Source organism: Carcharodon carcharias, chromosome 23 (assembly GCF_017639515.1).
Source record: "Carcharodon carcharias isolate sCarCar2 chromosome 23, sCarCar2.pri, whole genome shotgun sequence".
NCBI classification, from domain to species: domain Eukaryota; kingdom Metazoa; phylum Chordata; class Chondrichthyes; order Lamniformes; family Lamnidae; genus Carcharodon; species Carcharodon carcharias.
Genome location: NC_054489.1, coordinates 25,812,751 through 25,827,184, shown reverse-complemented (window position 1 = coordinate 25,827,184; position 14,434 = coordinate 25,812,751). Strand labels below are relative to the sequence as shown.

The window sequence follows — 14,434 nt, the reverse complement described above, 5'->3', positions numbered from 1 at the left end:
AGTGATATCCAATTAGTCCCATTCTCCTGCTCTTTCCTCATAGCCCTGTATAATCCTTCCCCTCAAGCAATTATACAATGCTCTTGGAAGTTACTCTTGAATTTGCTTCCACCACATTTTCAGGCTGTGAATTCCAGATCACTGCATAAAAAATATTGTTTCTTCATTATCACCTCTGGTTCTTTTTCAAACCACCTTAAATGTTTTGGCTATTGACCTTTCTGCCACTGGAAACAGTTCTTCCCTATTTACTCGTTTAAAACAGTTCATGATCTTGATTACCTCCAACAACCTCACAGCTGTCTCTGCTCTAAATAGGACAACTGCCACATCTCCAATCTCTCCACGTAAAAAGCACCATTCTAGTAAATCTCTTCTGCACTCTTTTTAAGGCCTTGACATCCTTCCTAAAGTCTGGTGCCCAGAATTGAGCACAATATTCCAGCTGAGGCCTGACAAATGTTAAATAATGATTTTGCATAATTTCCTTACTATTATACTCTAAACCTCTATTAATAAAGCCAAGGATCCCACGTCCTATTTTAATAGCTTTCTCAATTTGCAGTATCTATTTCCCTGGGGGCTTTGTAAGTCTATGTTGCAATCTATAAAACTAACTTGTCTCTACCTAAATCTGGTGTTTTTTGGGGGGATTCTAATCTCAGGAATTCAGAATCAGGGACCTTTTATTATATGATAATGTTAACCGGAGGCAGCTTTAAATTATTGGATTTCCACATTAACCTGATTCCAAATTCTCCCCTACACCTCCCTCTTATGATTTATTACTGTGCTTTACATTTGACCATTAATGGTATGAAGCTTGTCCCTGTCCTGTTCACTCATCTACACCATATGCTTTATTTATTCTCAACGTTCATTTACCCTGGTCAAAAGTCAAGAATTTTTGATGAAAGACTTTATAATTTTTGTCAGTTTTTTAACAAAAAATTCTTGTTCTACAACATCTTTCAATGCCATGGTAATGATCCTTCAACACTCCTGAAGCAGCTAATGAGCTACTTAATCAGTATAAATTTTAATGATGCTTCAATGTAGACAAGAAGTTGGAATAGAAAATGGCGAACCAATCTACTCATAAGATAATAGACATCCTCAGACTTTGTAGGGACATTCCTAACATAGCTACTCAAGAACTAAGATGTAGGGGGTAAAATTCATCTTGGTGGTAGAGTTAAAGCAAGCAAAAGGGAATCTGCAGTGCATTTTCCATTCTGTCTGAAATTCTTTTCCAAAACTTACCCCAGTTATTTTTTGGCTAGGGTAGTATTGTCTATTTGGTAGCCTGATCAAACTATTTTGATCTATCATATTTTTTGAATTTTAATTTAAGTTGCTTAATTTATTTTCAAGCAAAATTATAAGTGACCTGTGATGGTTTCTGATTTTTTTCCCCCAATAAACAAACTACTAAAGCCTGATATAAAAACAAAAAAAAAAATGCCTAAAGAACTCAGCAGGTCTAGCAACATGTGTGGAGAGAGAAACAGAGTTAACGTCGCGAGTCCGTACGACTCTTCTTCAGAGCTGAAGAAGGGTCATCCCGACTCGAAATGTTAACTCTGGCTGGGATTTTCCGGCCTGGTCATGGGTGGGAACCGTTGGGGTCGAGGCAGTGCCCCAACCAGAAGTCCATTGACTTGCGGCGGGACCATAAGATCATGATGGTGGGCGGGTGCAGGAAATCCCGCTGTTTGTTTCTCTCTCTGCAAATGCTGCCAGACCTGCTGAGTTTCTCTAGCATTTTCTGTTTTTATTTCAGATTTCCAGCATCCGCAGTATTTTGCTTTTATACTAAAGGCCGGTACTACTACTTCTATCAGCTTCTCCTATTTTACTTGAGCTTGCCACAATGCTGGTTGATCACCTTTCTCCATCACCCATTCCTCTTCTAATCCCCCTGTGCTTAAGTCTGGATGACCCTTCTTTAGCTCCGTCCATCTAGTCTTATGCCTTCCTTTTCTCTGTCTTCCTTGCTGTTCCATCTCCATCACTCTCCTCACCAAATTTCCTCTCTCCTTGTAATCGATGACCATACCATTTCAATCTCTTCTCAGCTTTCTTTGATGCTCCCACAATCTTCACTGACCCCCTGATGTGCTGGTTCCTGATTTTGTCCTTTCTCGTCACTCCATGCATCCATCTCAGCAGCCACATCTCATTAGTATCCAGTCATTGTTCCTGAATTCTGATTTTGCCCAAGTTTCTGCACTATATAACAATATCTGATACAATACCTTTAAAATAATTCTCAGTTGCTATTTAATGAGTGAATTTTGCTGAGGCTTCTCTTCATTTGTGGCTGAATGCCCAGCATTCATTTTATAACGTTCACGAACTGCCCAGTAGATGCAATGTTAAGTTGGATTTTATTGATTTTACAAACTACATTAACTTTAAACCAAAATGAACTTCAGGTTTGTATTTGTGCCTGTTAACTATAATCAGCTCAGAAGTACGTGAAAGGAAGCCTCCAATATCCGATGCTCAGATCAGATGCTACTGTTAACTTTAATCTACAATGCAGATCAGAAAAAATTATCTGTGTTGACATTACAGCAATATGTAGGATGTCAGTCGTATATGGGATTTACTTTCAAGCACTATCTGAGGGTTAAGGCCCCTTCAAGAAATGTAGATTTCTGACACTGTATTTGATGAATTTTTCATTTTCTATATGCATTTTTAATATTTTTGATACGTATGATCTTGTCTGAGAGAACTGAACTGCAACTATTTTATAACCATACTCTCAATCTGCAATTATGCATGCTCACTTCTTGACTCTTGTTTTAAGTTCTTGGTATACTTTCTTTGAGGCCTCCATGGTGTAGGCAACATTGGATGAGCACTTAGCCCAAAGATTGACCTTTTCAGTTTCATCTGCTTAACTTCTGTTAAAATATCAAGCGAATGATTTTCACATGAACAAGTTACATTTTTCAGTCTTTTCCAGTCTTTTTACACAATCTTCATTCACTCTCATGGGCGAGTCCCAATTTCCAATACCTTTAATTAGTCAATCCTTGTTTTGATATCCAGGTAAACTAATAGTAACATATAGAAAAGAGCAAAGACTCTCTGCGAAAAGATTTTTTGCTATTGGACTTACTCCTCCATAAGATTTTAATCCATGCTTTGAAAGCAAAGTATCACATTGGCTGGAATTACTTTTGGAAGAGGTGGCGCTGCTTACCAGCTGAAATGTCAGAGGAGAGACTGCCTCCGCAGTGCTGGAAAGGCATGATTTGATTTATCGGCTATCAGGTCGCTAAGTGGCTAAAATTGTGCCTTCTACCTCCATCTGGCAGGATGTGCTGCCTCTGAGAGTTACCGGGCAATCAGATGACTGGCAGCTTTCCAGTCCCAGCATCCACACTGGGAGTGGTGGCCACTGCTGGGACTGCAGCCAGTCCCTCACAAGGATCAGCATGGAGGCCGGACTGCAAGGTAAGTGGGGCAGTTTCGTAGGGCCAGTCAGGCAGACCTCTGGTGAGGGAAGATGAGGGGGGGCTGCAATTGGGAGGCCAGGGGTGGGGAAATAAGTGGGAGGAACCCAGCTGGTTGTTAGTGTAGCTGTTAGCACACTTGGGATTGTTCAACCAGTGCTGCCCAATTGCAGAATCACATTTAAGAGTAGACATTTTTTCCATTCAGGTACATAGGCCATAGATCCCAATGATTGGCTGATCAAATCAAACAGCATGTCCCTTTGGTTGTTCTTAATAGGCAGAGTACAGACCATACTCAACTAGCCCACATTTATACACCCCAAAAAGATAGTTTACTGTTAGGTGTGATTCCACAATTGGGCAGCACTTGCTGAACAATCCTGAGTGCTCTAATCGCTACACTAATAATCAGTTTAAGATACTCAGTTGAGCTTGTAATGTGGCTCATTTACACTTGCTAGAAGTGACATACATTCATACACAGGGACCTATTCTCTGTGAACAATAGGAATTCATTCAAACCTTGCACCTTTTTCTGAATTACCCGGCACTGTGGGGCACCTAAAGTTCCCCATTGTTTCTCCATGGCAAGAGCTCGGCCAATCAGAGTCAGCTTGTTAACCAATCAGCACCCTTTTCTTTAGTAGTATAAGTTGTGATCATTTAAAATTTGGCATTCTTGCATTTGTCTTGATAAGTACAAGATGAAAGGCTTTGACAACATGTCTCTTTTCGGCACTAAAATTAACACTTTTTCACCTGAGCGGGCAACTGCAGAAAATTACACCCTCCTTTACTAATTAGTTAACCATGTAAAAATGGTCTCTTGCCTTATGCTACTGCTTGTTGAGCTCTATTTATGATCAGTAAGAATGATCAACCAGAGCTAACACATGTGAATAGACCATTAAGAAAGAAAATATAGTGCTTTTCACATTTACAAGTCTTTCACAGTCAATCATGCACTTTTGTTTTAAGTGCCGTTGCAGTTGTAATTTGGGAAATTGTAACTGCAATTTATGGACAGCGTGGTCCCACAAACAGCAATAATTTGTTTAGATGGTTCTGGTTGAGGGAAACCATGTATCCCAACACACGGAAAACATGATTAATGTTATGAACAAAATAACAAGATGGCAGAACATAGTTCAGTTGCTATAAGTAATTGTTGATATATCTTGAGTGATTCTGAATGTTATTCATGAAACTGATCACCAGGTTTCAAACCTGATAGATGTAAGTAACATACATTCTTGTATTCATGCATGTACACACCAGATGTTATGAGATCTTCAAACTGTGATAAATGATAGAAAAACTAATGAACAAAAAATATATTCTAAGCAAACAGGCTACATCACAATTTTTCTTTGACTATTTTGATGTTTAAATGGCATGTAAACCAACATTATTGACTTTATGTAAATAGGCTGTTTTTATGACTTTGTCAGTAATTGGAAGGCTCATAAATATCCTCTCTGTTCAATATTCATCATAATAACATACATATATAAATATAACACACAATATTTATGGCATTCCCATTTCTGAAAACAAACGTTCAATGTGAGATGCCTTTTTATGGTTCCCACAGACAGGGCAAAGCAACGATCTAAAGTGTTTCCTTCAGGCAATGAATATTTGATGCAAGAAAAATGAAGACATAGTTTACCACACAAGGGAATAAACTGCAAAATGCAATCTTCTATATTGTTCACATTTCTTCCAAATTTTTCTTTGCACATTTGGAGCACACCAAAATTCGTAGAGATTGTGGAGAGAAAATTAGTTATTGCTCATTTCTGGGTCCATAGCCAGTGCTGCCTCAACCAAGAGGCCTTGGGACAGCCCATAATTGGCCCTTGGGCTCATTAGCATTGCTTCCATGAGCTGCAGGTGTCTGTCATACCTCACCCGCAGCAGCCCACAGATAGATTTTTAGAGGGAGGTAGAATGACAATGTGGGGAGGGGGGGGTAGCAATCTGAATACTGTGGCATCAGGGAGAACACTCCTGCTCTTCCACAATCCACAAGAATGTCTTTTTCAAATTTAACAAAAACTTACCTTTTGGCTACAATTGCTTATTAGGCCTTTGTGACAAGAATCCAAAGAGGAGCAGGCTTGGCTCCTGCCCCCCCCACCCCACCACTACCTCCACCCCAATCGAATCCAACTTCTTCAAGGTGGCCTAAAACAGGCATTATGCCACTCATTGACATACTTGGTGACTGCCCAGGATGCTTGCAAGGCCACTTTTACCAACATGGCAGTGCCCAAGATCTGGCGGAGGGCGTATCTCCAAATTGGTGCTTTTTGTACTCATTTTCTATCCAGAAAACGGAAGTAAGGACTAATTTCTACCCTTGTGTCATTGACTGGGCTACAGAATTTCTTCCTTTGAAACCTGACAAGAACTTGCCCGGGGAATTCAGATAGTCTAAATGGAGATAGGGCAAGAAACCTCAGCAACAGCAACACTTTGGGTGAAATCATCCCAGGTTTGCACAAAGTGCGGCAGTGGGCAGGAAAAAGAATGTTTCACCCGCTGGCCACAATGGTGGCTTTTCACGCCATATCGTCCCAGTCCCAGCAAGCTCCACCTCATTATTAATGCATTCCCAGGAAACACACCAGGTCACTAGTGGGGCAGCCTCTGATTCGCCCACAATGCCATCACCTCAGGCCTTCAGTAATCCGGGCACCATATTTAAAGGGGACCCCTGCACAGAGCTAGTTCTCCCCAAGGCATTGGAAGCTGCTGGAAATGCATGGCTGCCAAAGGGAGGAAACATGCTACCCCAACATTTAGTGACACCTTCCTTGGGCTCCTGCTGGACACCATGGAGGCCCACCATGAAGTCCGCTAGCCCCACTCTGTGTGAAAGCCAGAAAGCAAGGCCACCAATCTAGCATGCGGCAGCAGTTGCCAGAGCCAACACCCTAAAAAAGAGGACAGTCACCCAATGCCAAAAAAGGATAAATGATCTCCTCCATTCCACCAGGGTAAGTCAACCATCTCATCACTCTCAACTCACATATTCTCAAGCCCATCACATTCACAAGGATCTCACTCAATGCCTCCTCAAGGGACATCACCACTCACTCACACGCTCTCACATCTCCATCTGGCCTCATCTCCTCTAGAGTTTGGGCCCTAATCTTGCCCAGGGCTCTGTTTGCCACCCACACATAGGCCTGTGACTGTGCTGACTGTGAGGTCAGCGGTGCACACCTAAGTGAGAAACCTGCACTGGAACATCCATCAGACAACAATATTGTGAGTGATATCTCCTGTTTCAGAGTCACCTGCCATGCACTAATTTTCTCTCCTTTCATTCATAGACACCTCCGGGAAGTTGCCGAGGGCATCCATGAGCCAGGCCCTCAAATCCAGCCCTGATGATACCTCGGATAACAAACCTGAGTACAGCACCTTTGAAGTCCCGTCACAGCGCTCACCCACACCCTCTACCAGCTCAGAGATACACACCTCAGTGAGGCCTAGTTCTAGAGTAGCCTCAGGGTCACCATCTGCCCCATAACAGGTGGAGGCAGGGACATCAGAGGTCATCCGAACTCAGATGACTACTGGAGGCCACAATTTTGCCAAGTCCCAGTCCAGTGATGAACCTCCGGACTTGTCCTAAATCATTTGTTAGAGCTGCAAAGGCAAGCACGGGAAGATCAGGAAAGGATGTCAGCTGCACTCCTCAGATTGCAATCATGATAGAGGAGTCTGTCTGCCTTCATTGTGAGGTGATAGCGCTGGCATGCCAATGCCCTGAGGTCAACACTGATGGGTTCACAGCCGCCATGGAGACCTTAGTCCAGGACATCGGTCCTACACTGCTGTAGGAGCTACACTCCATTGCTGCAGCCATTGGTGGCACCTCGAACTCACTCCAGCTGCCCCTTCTCCTCAAGGAGTCAGCCAGGAGCCCTACGCCACCCAAAGGAGGAGGACCAGCAGCTCAATATTCTGGGGCCATGCACCCAGGTGACTCCAGGAATGCCTAGCTGATCCAAATCCCCTCTGCCTGTGACCCCCATCAGCTCCAGCTCCACAGGCCAAGGAGGGTGCACCCGCTCCACAGCAAGAGACTCAAAGCAGGCTGGGGCCCACCAGGCCTCAGCCGTCCAAAGAATGCCTGCCAAGATCATCACAGACAACAGGGCATAGCAGTCAGCAGGCTACCTCCACCTCTGCTGTGCATGTCAGGGGACCACCAAGACATAGCAGCAGGGTAAAGGAAGTGAAAGTTTGCTTGGGTGTTATTTCCCACATGTATATAATGTCACTCGTATCACTTCTTATCTATGCCTCCGTTTTATGGTGAGCTGTGTTAATGTCAATCACATATGATACCTTGGTTCCTGCACCCACTTATGGCAATTGTCTCTATTCTGGGCCTTTCTTCTGTGCAGTCTGCTACCATCTCACCATAGCACTCCATTTCAGTAACACCTGAACCTTCATGTTAAGTGTGCTTGTGGAAAACACCACGATCCCATTCCTCGTAGGGTCCCGTCACGTGCATTTTTGGCTCTGAACGATTGAGGCAGGGGTGTGCCCCTATCTCATTTGCATTCTTGACAGGTGTACATGTGGTGTTTAAGGAGAGATATGCTCACGCATGGAGAAGGCTCATCTACTATCCAACTTGATGATATAAGCCTATACTCAGAGCTTATGACCACTGCCGTCAGCTAAACAGGTTTCTGATGTTCCCAGTGTCAATCTGCCGAGCTCAGCAAAAACCAGGACAACCTTGCCACCTTAAAGTGATGAAGCAATGGCGTATTTGTGAGAGATCCAACCTTAAGCGTTTCTCACCCAATAGTTGTGACTATTGTGGGGAGAAGGGTGTGGTCACAAAGTTGATAGACAGCAGTGTGTGTCCCATCACTTTGACATTCCAATAGGGTACTAATGCTACTTCCAAATGGTGATTTCTGGAGGCCAAAACAGCCTTTAGGCACACTCTGGAATTGCACATCATTGCTTCAGACAAAATGGAGGAGTGCAAAGGGATAGGAACAAGTGTGTGATGAAGCAGAATGGTGCTCCTCATTAGCAAAGGCGTGTGCCCCTGCGGGCTTCATGTTCTCTGATCATTTTGGACGTTGCTAGGGCCAGAGCTGGCCACGAAGGCACACTGGTTGTGAGTAAGAGGAGGCAGCCTAGTGTCTGACCTCATCATGCTCAGGTGCTTTGCCTCCATAGTAGGGTTAGGAGAAATGCAGCTCAGGATCCCTAACTTTAACTGCCAGATGTCAGTGTCAATTCGGGGAGTGTATCACAGCCAGCTGGGTCATCTCTAAGTGCAGTCACAGTAACGGTATTTCATTGGCTACCTTGTCCCAAGTGTTATGTTTCTGTGTTTTGCCATTGATGTAACATATTGTGCATGAGTTCTGATGGATCTTCGTGAGGAGCATGGCCAGATTGAAGGCATTCAGGTACTAGGCCATTGAGGATCGTGCAAGGGCCCCTACATCTTGTAAGGTGCTGTTGTGACTGGGATGCTGGATGGATGTGTGAAGAGGTAGCACTTTCTGATGTCTGATACCAGAATGTCCTCCTCCAGGTAGTACCTCATCTCAGCACGGACACATGCCCTTGAGGCTTGTTCATCCTTCACAATATCAATGTGAACATTCTGTGCAACGAGCACTGTCATCTGGAAGCTCGAGGGAAATTAGAGGACTAGCTATGCTGGTGGCAGTGCTGGCCCATGATGGAGGAGAGTTGTCCAGGAGGATCCTCACTGCATCTCATCATCCTACTCCTGAAACTTGCTGGCAATGAGGGCCTCACGAGCATGCTTGCCTCATCTGGCCTAAGTAAGGCTTCTTCACCTACATCCTCGGCTTCCAAGACCTCATCACCACAATGATGCATGAGACTGTACTGGTGTGCTCCGCCAGATCTGTCCAGGCATTGGAATCACATTTCCAGGATCCTGATGGTGTGTTCCACCAATGTCTGGGTTGTAGCATGAGCCTCTTTGGACCTTCTCTCTGCTGCATTCTGAGGCTTCCACATGGGTGTCATCAGCCACATTCTTTGTGGGTAACCCTTGTCCCCGAGGAGCCAACCCTGCATCCTGTGTGGTCCCTTGAAGATGTCAGGGATCTGAGACCTCCTCAGCATGTACAGGCTGTGGACACTAGCTGGGAACCTGGCACACACTGCATGATAAGTTTGTTACAGTCGCACACCAGCTGCACACTGAGCAAGCAGTAGCCTTTCTGGTTGATGTAGTAGACTGCCTGTAGCCAGGGAGCTTTTATAGCCACATGAGTGCAGTTGATGGCGCTCTGCCCCTGTGGGAAACAGGAAAGCTCAAAGCTCAGTGCTCTTGCATCCTGGCTTGCTTGATCTCTGTCGGTGGACAAAATTGTGGGCCTTTGCAAAAAGGGCATCTGTGACCTCCTGGATGCATTTGTGGGTGGATGCTTGGGAAATGCTGCAGAGGTCCCCAGTGGGGCTCTGGAAGGAGCCACTGGTGTAGAAATTGAGTGCGGCTGTTACTTTCATTGCCACTGGCAATGAATGCCCTCCAAGTCCCTGTGGTGCAAAGCCCTGTAGAAAGTGGCAAATGTGACTCACCAGGTCCATTGACATGTGGAGGCGTCTGTGACACTGGCTCTCACTCATCTGGAGATAACACATGCAATGTCTATGCACCCTGGGTCTAGCGAGGTGCCTACAAATTACAGCTCACTGAGGATCATCCTCTGTGTCCAGAGGAGGACCTGCTGCCCCTTGGCCTTGAGGGTTCTGCTCCTCCCTTTGGCGAGCGAGGCACCTCCATCGCTTTCTTCGCTCCTGCCTATAAAGCAATAATGCAGTCAGTGAGAACACCAGGATCCATCGTCCTGATGGTCTCCTCACTGCAGTATCAACGAGAAACACGCAAGTCAGTATTTGTTGCCAAAGGTCCACTTTCTGTCTGTGGTTGTGGGCTCAAGGCCTTTTCACGCACGCCAGAGAGTACTGGTCCCTGAAATGATGCCCAGTGCATGGTGCGCATGAACGTTCACCACAAACCACCCCAACCCGCCCCCAGCACACATGACTGACCGGTGATATTTTTGGCCAGGCGACCGGATGTTCTGCTTTCAGGCCAGGCGTTGGAATCATCATTATCTGCACTCCACGACTGCACTGGACTAAACATGAGGGTTAATGAGATTAATTTAGGGGGTTGGAGGCTTCTCGTCTGTGAGTGGTTAATGGTCACTTTCCAAGAGATTCTCAAGCTAGACCAATCACACAATAGTTCTGCAGTTCCATTACACTCTGGTGAATTTGAAGGCTGCAAATGAGGGGCTAAAACTAGGGGAACGATCATTGCCATTTTGAGGGATCAGCGTTGCATGATTGAGCATTATTGCTTCACTTTACTGATTCCCTGCACGTCAACTGACCTGCACCTCCCACCACCACCACCCCAGCAACCCCCTGCCACCCACAGTCATGTGTCTCCGTGCAACCTTCCCTGCTTATTGTCCCCAGTGGAGCCCTGGCCCTGTAGCCCCTTCCCTTCCCTCAGTCCTATCTGGTCCCTTCCCCAGTGGAGCCCTGGCCCTGCAGCCCCTTCCCTCAATCCTGTCTGGCCCCTTCCCCAGTGGAGCCCTTGCCCTGCAGCACAGGAAAAGCCACCCCTGCCTTAACTCTGCTGTGGTACCTGCAGGGACTTGCTTTGAGACCCCCCTTGAACCCAATGCAGTGCAGTCTGCGAAGCCTGCTGCTGACTCCTGCAAGTGCTGTGCAATGCATTGGATGCAAACTCACCTTGGGGTCAGGCTCGAAGTGCAGGCCACCAGTGACACGTTGTTTAAATTCTGTTGTGAAAAGCATCGTTCTAATTGCAGGCTGACATGGGCTCTTAAACCAGTGTAGCAGGATGATTCTGGTGAGCAAGGGTCAGAATAAGATGCTGATTTATACTAACGATGTTCACAGCGTTTGGCAGCGGGAAACATGACCCGCCATTGATGACTGGAGCGTACAACCGCTTCCTCGTTTTACGTCATTGTAAAACTGGTTTTGGGCCTTCTCACAAGATTTAGCTCTCACGCCCACCATGATGCCCGCCACAGTCGGGAGCAGAAATCCCAGCCAAAATTACCCCACAAAGCTAACTTTTCAAGTGTGAAGTATGTCATGGAAAAGCAATGTTTTAAATGGGTGGGCGGCACCACTGCAGGTCTGATGGCTTAAAGAGTGGAAGATCCTAAAGTGTTTAGCTATGGACTGATCATGATGGTGGGCCACAGCTGTGATGGACACTTCAAACTTGAAACTAATTGTTCCTTGGGATATAGATTTGTCTTGGACGATAGTGTAGAATGGGTGACAACAAAATAGCGGCCCGTGTTACGACCCACTCTATTCTCTTCTCCATTGTAATTGTAAAAACTATCGGGCATAATGTGTCCTGGACTGGTGGTTCACTGCCGCCTGTTGCATGTTGCTACATAGGAAGAATTTGGCCCTGAATGTACTTTTACAGCTTCATTCTAATATTCCAGTTATTCCAAATTAGAGAAACCACCTTCACCTCACCTGAGGTTCGTCAAACATATACTCATGTATTATAATAAGAACGGATGATTATTAGATGCCTTAATAAGATGGACATTGCTCTTCATTGTCTGTTGAGGTCTTACATGCGTGCTTGATATTGCAAGCTACAGAACTAAAAATGCTGAAATTGATACAATGTCTCCACCTGCCAAGTCCTGGAGTGTTATATGTGAAGGACAAAGTTTGAATACTTATTTCATTCTAAGAATAACACCTACCCAAGGTCCAAAAGTTTCCGCCTTGCCTTTCTGTCGAGGCCGACTGTGGGGCTAGCTGGTTCTGCTGGACTTGTTTCTTTACTCTCCTCTGAACCTACAATTACAAAAATACATGCAAAATTATAAAACACTAGGACACTACCACCACATCCACAAACAGCCAGTTATCATGCCCTTTCCCGCCATTGCCATTGCTTTTATTATAACCTTCCTGAGTCCGCAGCTTTGAATACCTAACAAGGAAAAGAGCCTAGCAAGTGCATCACGTTATCAAAGTTACTATTACATTCCAGAGTTAATCAGATGAGACAATAAAAAAAAATGCTGTGTCTGAGTTGGACTGCACAGGTCCCTGTTCCTGCCATTTTAATATTCTCAATTATTGGTGATATACTGTGATGTGTTTAATTAATGATGGTCTATGATTGCTAAATTAATCAGTTGTTTTTCTGTCACTGGATCTGAAGTTTCAGTTCAGAAGGAAATTGAAAGGTACTGTTTTATTGTTATCTTTATTTTATTTTTAATCAGTCGACTGACTGAAATTTCAAAGTTTTTACTCCAAGAACACCGGGAAGAAGCTTGATTTATTTTATTTTTTAAGCTAGGTGACTGTTCAATTGTTGATTAGGTTCATTGAGCAGACATAGTAATCAACTCAGAAAGCTATGGAATGCAAACAAAATTTTGACTTAACACTGGTGAGGATTGAGGCTACGCTCACGTGTGAACGTTCAACTGTGACCACAGATCTGAATTACCCAGGGAAGAGGCATGTATTCGTTCATTCTGAAATCACTTAGGTAGGTAGGTGGATGCCAACTTTGATGGTTGTTCAAAATAGAAGCTAGTGAGATTGTGCAGAAATAATATGGTGACAAGAGATTGCTTCTTAGTGCCACAACTAATGTCCCAGAGCAATAAAAGTTTATAGTGTGTACTTTTGTGAACTTTATCACTGAAGTAGTCTAGGCTGTAGTACTTTTTTAATGTCCCATTACATGAATAGATGTATATAATGGGCATTATATAATACTTGTTTATTCAGTAAGCTGAATGAAAGTTCTAATGCCCCCATCACATTTTTATTATTGCTGCAAAATAATACATTTGTGAATGATTGTCCCCAGTTAGGCATTTGGAGTTTGCCTTCAGAAGTGACTGAAGTGAGCAAAATCTAAGTTCTTATCCAAATTTTCTAGTGTTATCAATCAGCTGGGCTCTCAAATGCTAAAGCACAAATCGTCAAAAGCCCCAACTTTTGATTCGCTGCAGCATTACCCACATGACATCCGAAACTGAATCTTAGTTATTAATAAAAAAACCCAAAATACCGCAGATGCTGGAAATTATAAACAAAAACAGAAAATGCTGGAAAAGCTCAGCAAGTCTAACAGCATCTGTGGAGAGAAAGATGGAGTTAACATTTCGAGTCCGTATGACTCTTCTTCAGAAGATTCTGAAGAAGGGTCATACGGACTCGAAACGTTTGAGTTTTTCCAGCATTTTTTGTTTTTGTCTTAGTTATTAATAGCCCACTTTAGATAATTATAAGCTTCTTTGTGTTGTTCAGCAGCTTTTTCTGCTGATTAGCAAGAGCAGCCTCTGTATCTTATTTTTCCCATTTTAATTTTAAAATCAAGGGGAATTCATGCTGTGTTCTGGTGGAAAATCTGGGCTCTGTCAAGGGAAATGGCTCCCCACATTTACTTCAATGAAGCCAACTTCTTTAATTGTTTTTTCTCTTTATTCGTTCATGGGATCTGGGCGTTGCTGGCAATGCCAGCATTTGTTGACCATCCCTACTTGTCCTTGAACTGAGTGACTCTTAACTGCCCTCTGAAAACCACCCAGAAGAGAAAAAAAAACAGTTTGGACCAGTACTCTTATTTCCCAGTTTTTACTGTTTTTTTCATTCTGGCCAACCCCTTTGCAGTCACATGTAGGCCAGACCAGGTAAGGACAGTAGATTCCTTCCCTAAAGGACATTAGCAAACCAGATGGGTTTTTATGACAATCAGTGATAATTTAATGGTCATCATTACTGATTCATTAATTGAATTTAAATTCTACCAGTTGCTGTGGTGGGATTTGAATCCCAGAACATTAGCCTGTGCTGCTGGACTAATAGTCCAACGGCATTAC

At 44.1% G+C, this 14,434-nt stretch overlaps 1 protein-coding gene across 1 annotated transcript in view; it reads right to left on the bottom strand.

Annotated features, from left to right (window-relative positions):
- The window catches only part of samd14 (sterile alpha motif domain containing 14), a 212,026-nt gene that overhangs the window by 84,858 nt on the left and 112,734 nt on the right, over window positions 1-14,434 (bottom strand). Inside the window, exon 5 of the mRNA XM_041173190.1 lies at window positions 12,290-12,383. Coding sequence (XP_041029124.1) covers window positions 12,290-12,383 — 94 coding nt within the window. The remainder of the gene's footprint in view (window positions 1-12,289; window positions 12,384-14,434) is intronic.